At 27.3% G+C, this 9,809-nt stretch overlaps 1 protein-coding gene across 1 annotated transcript; it reads left to right on the forward strand.

The window, feature by feature from the left end:
• Positions 1-2,984: 2,984 nt before the first annotated feature.
• Positions 2,985-9,774, forward strand: LOC135133822 (gustatory receptor for sugar taste 64a-like). The gene is made up of 7 exons (XM_064062341.1): positions 2,985-3,264; positions 3,313-3,647; positions 3,703-3,861; positions 3,955-4,094; positions 9,321-9,483; positions 9,535-9,624; positions 9,676-9,774. The coding sequence occupies exons 1-7, from the start codon at positions 2,985-2,987 to the stop codon at positions 9,772-9,774; spliced, it is 1,266 nt and encodes a 421-aa protein (XP_063918411.1).
• The last annotated feature ends 35 nt before the right edge of the window (positions 9,775-9,809 follow it).

A 9,809-nucleotide genomic window follows, 5' to 3' on the forward strand; every position in this document is an offset into this window, starting at 1 on the left:
CTACCCTATAAATTTTATTGAAAATACCGAAACGGACAGTAGTATAGTTTTGGAAATTTTATTGTACCCTATAAAATTTTATTGAAAATCACGAGACGGACAGTAGTACAATGGTAAGAAATATTTATGGCTTACACCAGTTCACCTGAATTTGTCGGAGAACATTTAGCAGGTAGTTAGTTGTACTCATAAAATAATGCTCATTTTCGTTCGAGAGTAACGATAGTCCCTGTCCGGAGCTGGATTATTCTGCTTTCTAACATCTGGGGATTACCGGCACGCGACAACTTTAACTTGTAAATACCTCTTGCTATTCTACTACTGTCCGTCTCGTTATTGCCAATAAAATTTTATAGGGTAGAATGAAATTTCCAAAACTATATATAAAATGTTACTTGTGGACCAAGGTATTTGGCACCTTAAAAAACGGACAGAATCTTAAAAAAATTAGCTGTTTTTCCAAAGGTAGGCAACCGAAGAAGACCTAAAATAATTTCATGTCATTGAGGAACTTGAACTTTTTAAAAAGTTGCCGAAAAAATCACAAAAAATGCTAATTGGAAAAATATAACGCGTTTATGATCTTAAACCAATATTTTCGAAAAGCTCACTTTCAAATTCAGAGCTTTTAATTATTCTAAAAATTACCATTTTTTAATTTGGCAATTCGGAAAAATATTAGAAATTTTCAAAAAGGTAAAGCCGAAAAATACTTCTGGAAGTCGAAATGAACAGAAAAATGTTCTTTGCTAAATTTTATATTGAGATTTTCCAAATATTCGGTTTCAAAATCAGATTTTTAAAATACCCAAAAATTGACATTTTTTATTTTCATCGGTTACGAAAAAACTGAAAATTTTAGAAAGTTTTAAGCCATCCGTAAATAAATTTCGGAAGTTCCAATCTACAAAAAGTCTTTTTGAATAATTTTCATAGGTGGTAGGAAAAAGGTAATTATTTTGAAAAGGGGGAGTACTGAAAAACTGAACTTTTAAAAACTTGACCTAAAATTTCCAAAAAATTCTAGGATATCTTAGAAGATTTTCGAAATATTCAGTTCCAAATTCAAATTTCTAAAATATCCCAAACATTACCATACTAGTATAGTTTTGGAAATTTTATTCTACCCTATAAAATTTTATTGCAAATAACGAGACGAACAGTAGTATAGTTTTGGAAATTTTATTGTAGCCTATAAAATTTTATTGAAAATCACGAGACGGACAGTAGTACAATGGTAAGAAATAGTTATGGCTTACACCAGTTCACCTGAATTTGTCGGAGAACATTTAGCAGGTAGTTAGTTGTACTCATAAAATAATGCTCATTTTCATTCGAGCGTAACGATGGTCCCTTCCGGACCTGAATTATTCTGCTTTCTAACATGTGGGGATTACCGGCACGCGACAACTTTAAGTTGCAAATATCTCTTGCGATTCTGGACAAAATCTTAAAAAATTTAGCTGTTTTTCCAAAGGTAAGCAACCGAAGAAGACCTAAAATAATTTCATTTTATTGAGGAACTTGAACTTTTTGAAAAGTTGCCGAAAAAATCACAGAAAATGGTAATTGGAAAAATATAACGCGTTTATGATCTTAAACCAATATTTTCGAAAAGTTCACTTTCAAATTCATTTTTAATTATTCTAAAAATTACCATTTTTTAATTTGGCAATTCGGAAAAATATTAGAAATTTTCAAAAAGATAAAGCCGAAAAATACTTCTGAAAGTCAAATTCAACAGAAAAATGTTTTTTGCTAAATTTTAAATTGAAATTTTCCAACTATTCGGTTTCAAAATCAGATTGTTAAAATACCCAAAAATTGACATTTTTTATTTTTATCGATTACGGAAAAATTGAAAATTTTAAAAAAATTTAAACAAGGCGTAAATAAATTCTGGAAGATCCAATCTACAAAAAAGTGTCTGAATAATTTTCGAAGGTGTTCGGAAAAAAGTAAATATTTTCAAAAGAGGAAGAAAAACTGAACTTTTAAAAAACTTGACTAAAAATTTCAAAAAAATTCTAAGATATTAAATGTTACAAGTTTTCGAAAAAAATAAATTTAAAAACACTTCTGGGGTTGCAAATCAACAAAAAAAACTCTGTTGCTAATTTTTGAAAGTGGTCAGGAAGAGGTTATTTCATTGAACAACTTGAGTTTTTGGTAAAGTTGCCTAAAAATAAAAAAAAATCTAGTATATCGACAAATTTTTAAACTCTCCCAAAAATTGCCATATTCACTTAGATCATTCAAAGAAAATTGTAGGAATTTTCCAAGGAACGAGGCCGAAAAACACGTATTAACAAATAAAATAATAATATTATTTCTCAATTTCTCAGTACCATTTTTGTGTTATTTTCTCGTTCGTTAGAGAGATTTACTTTGACCATATTTTTTTCGAATACATTTTTTTTTATTTCTGTGTAATAAATAGTTCACTATATAAATCGTATTATTAAACGTCACAATCATGTGCTAGAAATTCCATTTCCCGTACTATGCCTATAATTAATTACACTTTCCAAGTTCATCATGTCCGCTGTCAAACCCACCATGTTTTCGTTCCTCGTTTCCCTCAATTCGCGACGTAAACAATTTCCCGCTACCACAACAACTGAATTATTCACCCCCAGTAAATATTTTTTTAATCGCTGCCAGAATCGTGAGTTTAAATTGAAAGAAAACAAATTAACTCGGAAACAATAACAGTAAACAAGCACTGCGTTCAAGTGATGGACATTCAAAAAATACCCCGATCGATCTCGTCCGGCTTTTAGCACAATTACAAACTTTCCGATTATAATTCACTCAAACCGATAACGTCATAAAGCTCAGCAAAACAAACAAAAAGACACTAAAAAAATTATGGTAATCGACAATAAAAGGACTGATAAGCGTGTTTACTGTGTGTTTAAATTGTATTAGACTAATGCGTGGAGGGTGCGTGACAGGAACGGTGATAAAGTTTGATGGACAGAATGTGGCTGAATTTTTGGAGGAGGCTCAGCGGGAACAATAATAAATCGGGTGAAAGGGCGCCGATTACGCATAATTGTCTCAAAAACGTCCTCACGCTTGCCCAAATCGTGGGGATTTTTCCCGTGGGTAATGTAAGGAATTCGGATCCTTCTAAAGTGGAATTTCGCTTCAAATCCTGGAAAATACTATACGCTTTTTTAATTTCGTTTGGATTTTTGTTTTGTGGAGGGTTTTCGTTCTACAAGTCGATGACAGTAGGGATTTTGCTAAATCAACTCAGTAAGTAAGCAAAATCCGTTTTTTCGTTTCTAGTTTTTGATTTTTTAGTTTCTCCACTTTTCTTCATACACGCGTTTATCACTTCGTTGTGTTTCTACAACCTTGCCTACAAATGGCCCGACTTTCTGACCCACTGGACGAAAATCGAAGACCACGTTCTGAAAAACTACAAAACGACTGCAGATTTATATAAAAGAATTCAATACTCTGGGGTAGCTATGGTTATCGTGGCTTTATTAGAGCACGCTTTGTCTGTTTGTAACTATGTCTACTCTTCCACTTGTCAGAATGATGCGGAAGGTGCGGAACATATTTTCAAGAAACAGTTTCATTTCATTTTTACTTATATGCCGTATAATTTCGTGTCTGGGCTCGTTTTGACGGTGAGTAGAACTAAAATTTGGTTGCATTTTGTGTACCTATGTAGTGGAATTTCAGTTTATAAGTTGGACAGCCACTGTGGTGTGGAATTTTGGCGATATTTTTATCATTCTGATTAGTATTATTATGACCGAGCGATTCCGACAAATCAATCTCAAAATGAAGATCACAACTGAAGAAATTTGTACCAGATATAATAGCGCGGATGGAAAAGCTGCTAGTTTTATTAAAGTACCCTCAAACACCGGTAAATAAACCAGGGTTTAAGTGAGGATAAATTATATTTTTTTTTAGAAAACTGAATATAAGCTTTGGCGTCAGATTCGTGAAGACTACGACAACATGAACAACATAATGCGTTCTCTGGATCAACTGCTCTCTAATTTGGTTCTTTTGTCTTATTCGTGCAATCTCACTTTCATCTTGATACAATTATTCAACAGTTTGAGGTTAGTAAAAAACGAACTTTTCTCGCCTCTAAAGGGCAGTCCAATAAATTCCGCCTGTATGAAAAATTATAATTTTTTTAGTTGAATTTTCCAATTCTTCAATTTTTCTTTTTTTCTGTTTCTTCAGTTTTTCAACTTTCTTCTCTTGAATTTTGCAATTTTTCATTTGTAACTCTTATTTGCGATTTTACAATTTTTTTTTTCAATTTTAATTTTTTCAATATTTCTATATCGATTTTTCAATTTTCTATTTTTTTGTTTCTCTAATTTTTGCAATATTTTGATTTAAAATTTTATTTTTTTATTTATGTTCTTTATTTTTACCAATTATTCGATTTTTCAATATTTCGATTTTATAATTCTTCTGATTTTTCGTTTTTTTTTTTGTTCATTTTTTCGATTTGCGACTTTTCAATTTTTTCTTTTTTTTTGTTTCTTCAATTTTTAGATTTTGCCATATTTCAATTTAACATTTCTCAAGTTTTCATTTTTTAAATTTTCAGTTTTTTAAATCTGATTTCGGTTTTTATTTTCTTTATTTTTACAATTTCTTAATTTTCCAGTGTTCTAATTTTATAATTTTTTTATTTTTCAGTTTAAATTTTTTTAATTTTTCGATTTACAATTTTTTAAGTTTTTTTTCTTCAATTATAGGAGCTTTTTTTGAGTTTTCATTTTTAAATGTTTCCGTTTCCTGACTTCCCAACTTTTAGAAATTTCAATTTATAAATTTTGCAGTATTTCGATTTAAAAGTTTTTCAATTATTCAATTTTTAAATTTTCAGTTTTCGGAAATTTAATTTTTCATTTCTTCAAATTTTCGATTTGCGAGTTTTGGTTTCGGCTTTTTATCTTCATTATTTTTACAATTTCTTATTTTTTTTTATTTCTTCGATTTTAGAAGTCTTTTCGAGCTTTCATTTTTAAATGGTTCAGTTTTCCGACTTTCCAACTTTTAGATGTTTCAGTTTTTAAATTTTGTATTTTTCGATTTGTAGTTTCAGGAGTTTTCTGGTTTTAATTCTTCAAGTTTTCGATTTTCAATTTTTCATTTCTTCAATTTTTCTATTTGCAACTTTTCTTTCGGTTCTTTAATTTTTCAGTTATTCGATTTTTCAATCCTTGGATTTTATACTTTTTTGTTTTTTCAATTTCAGTTTTTCAATTATTCTATTTGCGATTATTCAGTTTTTAAAATTTTTTCTTTCTTCAATTTATATTTTTTACAATATTTCGGTTTAAAATTTCTCGAGTTTTCAGTTTTTAAATTTTCAATTTTTTGAATCTTTAATTTTTTATTTCCTCAATTTTTTTATTTGCGATTTTTGGTTTAGGTTTTCTATTTTCTTTATTTTTCAATTTCTTAATTTTTCAATGTTCCAATTTTATATATATATTTTTTTTAATCTCAATTTTTTCGATATTTCAATTTACAATTTTGTAATTTTTTTTGTTTCTTCAGTTTAAGAGTTTTTTTTCCCTAGTTTTTATTTTTAAATATTTCAACTTTCCGACTTTCCCACTTTTAGATGTTTCAGTTGCAATTTCATGAATTTGCAACCTTTCACTTCTGTTCTTTATTAAATTATTCAATTTTATCAATGTTTAGATGTTATAATATTTTTTTTCTTTCTTCAATTTTTAGATTTTGCAATATTTGAATTTAACGTTACTCGAGTTTCAATTTGTAAATTTTCAATTTTTTGAAATTAAATTTTTTATTTCTTCAAATTTTCCATTACCGATTTTTGGTTTCAGTGCTTCATTTTATTTATTTTTACAATTTCTAAATTTTTCAATGGTTTTCTTTCAATTGTATTATTTTTTTTTGTTCAGTCTCAATTTTTTCAATTTTTCGATTTAAATTGTTTTATTTTTTTTTGTTTCCTCAATTTTAGAATTTATTTTTCGAGTTTTCATTTTAAAATGTTTCAGTTTTTCGACTTTCTAGCTTTTAGATGTTGGAATTTTTAGATTTTGCAATTTCATGAATTTTCAATTTTTAATTTTTCACCTTTTAGATTTTTCAGTTTTTCATTTCTTCAATTTCTCCATTTGCAACTTTTCATTTTCGTTCTTTAGATTTTATAACTTTTTGTTTTTGCAATTTTAATTTTTTCAGTTTTTTTCTTTCTTCAGTTTCTAGATTTTGCAATATTTCGAGTTGAAATTTCTTCAGTTATCAGTTTTATTTATAATTCTCAATTTTTTGAATCTTTAATTTTTCATTTCTTCAAATTTTTCGTCTGCGATTTTTGGTTTCAGTTTTTTATTTTCTTTATTTTTACAATTGTTTAATTTTTCAATGCTCCAATTTTATATTTTTTTTGTTCAATCTCATTTTTTTTTTTTTGAATTCGATTTATAATTTTTTGTCTTTTCAATTTTAATATTTTCAATTTTTCGATTTCGATTTTTCAATTTTTTATATTTTCGTCTTTCTTCAAATTTTAGATTTTGCAATATTTCGATTTAACATTTTTCGAATTTTCAATTTTTTGAAATTTAATTTTTCATTTCTTCAAATTTTCGATTTTGCGATTTTTGGTTTCGGTTCTTATTTTCTTTATTTTTACAATTTTTTAATTTTTCAATGTTGCAATTTTCTAATTTTTTTTGTTCAATCTCAATTATTTTAGTTTTTCAATTTACACTTTTTCATTTTTTTTTTTGCTTCCTCAATTTTAGGAGGTATTTTACGAGTGTTCATTTTAAAATGTTTTAGTTTTCCGACTTTCTAACTTTTAGATTTTTCAGTTTTTCATTTCTTCAATTTTTCTATTTGCAACTTTCGGTTTTTCAATGCTTGGATTTTATAATTTTTTGCTTTTTCAATTTTAATATTTTTAATTTTTCGATTTCTATTTTTCAATTTTTTTTCTTTCTTCAAATTTTAGATTTTGCAATATTTCGATTTTAAATTTCTCAAGTTTTCAATTTTTTGATTCTTTAATTTTTCATTTCTTCTGATTTTTCATTTGCGATTTTTGGTTTCGGTTATTATTTTCTTTATTTTCACAATTGCTTAATTTTTCAGTGTTCCAATTTTATAGTTTTCTTTTTTGTTCAATCTCAATTTTTTCAATTTTTCGATTTACAAATATTTATTTTTTTTGTTTCTTCAATTTTAGGAGTTTTATTGTAAAAAAGTGTTTCACTCTTCCGATTTTCCAACTTTTAGATGTTTCAGTTTTGCGATTTGCAATTTCATGAGTTCTAAATTTTTCATTTCTTCAATTTTTCAATTTGCAAGTTTTTATTTCGGTTTTTCATTTTCTTTATTTTAACAATTTTTCGATTTTCAAAGGTGCTAAGTTTATAATTTTTTGTTTTTTCAATTTTAATTTTTTCAATTATTCGATTTGCAATTATTCAATTTTTTATTTTTTTTTTGTTTCTTCGGTTTTTAGATTTTGCAATTTTTTTATTTAAATCCGTTTTTTAATTTTCTTTATTTTTACAATTTTCCGATTTAATAATTTTTTGTTTTTTCAATTCAAATTTTTTAAATTTTTCGTTTCTTCATTTTTTCGAATTGCAATTTTTCTTTTTTTTTATTCTTTAGTATGCTTCTCTCAGAGTTTTTATTTTTCAATTTTTCTGTTTTCCAATTTTCCAATTTTTGGATGTTTCAATATTTAGATTTTGCTATTCCACGAAGTTTCATTTTTCCATTTGCAATTTTCGTTTCGATTTATTTTCTTTATTTCTTCAATTTTGCGTGTTTTCAATTTTAGATTTTTCAGTTTCTCGATTTTTCAGTTTTTCGCTTCTTCAATTGCTGATAAGAGATTTTTGTAGCTTTGATTTTAATGTATTAAGTATATTTTTTTTTAATTTTTGGCTTTTTCAATTTTATGATTGTAGAATTTTTCGTTTTTCAATTATTGGATTTTAAAACTTTTTCATTTAATTGATTTTTCAATTTTTGATTTTGTATTTTTCAATTTCTCGACATTTAATTGTCAATTTTTCGGTCTTTGAATGTCCCAGTTTTTCGACTTCAAAATTTTGACGTTTCTGTAATAATTTTTCCATGTGATCAATTTTTCTACTTGATCAATTTCTTCTTACCAATTTTTTCATTTATCATATTTCGATCTTTCGTTACTTCAGTTCTTTTTTTTACAATTTTTAGATTTTCCACATTTTCGATTTTGCAATTTTTCGATTTTTCCATTCCTTTAAAAAAAATGGAAAAATTACAAAATTGTAACAAATGAAAAAACGAAAAAGTATAAAATGAAAAGTCTGAAAATCTAAAAGTCGAAATCAAAAACTTGAAAAATTGAAGAAACCAAAAATGGAAAAATCGAAAGATTAAAAATTGAGAAACTTAAAATCGAAAAAGTGCAAAATCTAAAAACAAAATATGTATCGTAAAAAAATAATGAAAATTAAAGATATCGGAAAATCGGATAATTGGAAATCCAAAATGTGGAAATCGAAAAATTTTAAAATTGGTGAATCAAAGATTAAAATTTCGAAAAATTGAATAAACGAAAAATTATAACATCGAAAGAAACACGATAAAGGAAATGAAAAAACGAAAAATTGTGATATTAAATAGAGAAAATGAAAGTTAAAAACTGCAGAAAATGAAAAATAGAAGTCAAGAAGTTGAAAAATTTGAAAGTTAGAAAAGTAAAAATTAAGAAACTGAAAAATTGTGATACCGAAAAATTGCAAAATTGAAAAACTGCAAATCGAAAAATTTGAAGAAACGAAAACCTGAAAAATTTGGAAGGCAGAAAATTCAAAAATAGAAAAATTCTAGTTTAGAAAACGAAAAATTATGAAACCGAAGCATTGAAAAATGGAAATGTTGAAAAATGAAAGAAAATGAAAAAGCAAAAAATTGTGATTTCAAAAAATCGGTCGAAGGTAAATGAATCCAGAGTTTTCGAAAGTAATGTTACAGTCAATGTAATTTTTTAAATTAGTTTCCATTACAAAATTTTATAATGACGTCATCCATTTTTTGGAAGGCAATAAAGGAAGAAATTTTTATTAACGATTTACCATGCTTCCGATAACCTCAAAACTTTTACAAAATTTCAGAGCACTCGGTTTTGCAGTGTCAAAGTCAAATTCCAAAAATTTTGACATTTTTTTCCAAAAAAAAATCCAAATGTATCTTGTTTTATAAAAATAAACAGTTTACTCCTTAGCTTACGCTCGGGAAGTAAAAAAATAAAGAAAAATTTCTAGAACAAACCGTTCCAGGCAAATGGGCTCCATTATCGAAGGCATCTACTTCTTCTACTCCTTCGGCTTCGTCATCAGCCGAATTGTCTTCGTCTCAATCTTCGGCGCCTTCATCAACGAGGAAAGCCAAGCAGCCCTGCCATACCTCACCTCCCTCCCCAGCGAATTCTACAACGAAGAGGTTCATCCCCGACCCTTCACCCACCACAAAAACTCACACCTTTTTCCGTAGATACAACGATTGATAACACAAATACACGTCGATTCGGTGGCTCTGACAGGACACAATTTCTTTCGGGTCACAAAAGGACTCGTGCTAAGTGTACGTAGCCAACGTAAACACGTCTCCAAGTTCTAAATGTTTTTCTTCAAGGTGGCAGCTGCCATTATCACCTACGAGCTGGTGTTGATCCAGTTTAACCAAGCCACGCTGAACAAGTACATGACAGCCAACGAGACTATTTGTTTTTGAATAAAAATATAAAATAATTGTGATTAATCTAAGTA

Source organism: Zophobas morio, unplaced genomic scaffold (genome assembly GCF_036711695.1).
Source record: "Zophobas morio isolate AGI-343-1 ecotype UQ-CSIRO unplaced genomic scaffold, CSIRO_AGI_Zmor_V1 ptg000022l, whole genome shotgun sequence".
Taxonomy (NCBI): domain Eukaryota; kingdom Metazoa; phylum Arthropoda; class Insecta; order Coleoptera; family Tenebrionidae; genus Zophobas; species Zophobas morio.

Coding starts and splice junctions, on each gene's coding strand:
- LOC135133822 (XM_064062341.1), top strand. CDS start 2,985: ATGTGGCTGAATTTTTGGAGGAGGCTCAGCGGGAACAATAATAAATCG. Junction 3,265..3,312: donor GATTTTGCTAAATCAACTCA/GTAAGTAAGCAA, acceptor TTGATTTTTTAG/TTTCTCCACTTTTCTTCATA. Junction 4,095..9,320: donor CAATTATTCAACAGTTTGAG/GTTAGTAAAAAA, acceptor AAACCGTTCCAG/GCAAATGGGCTCCATTATCG.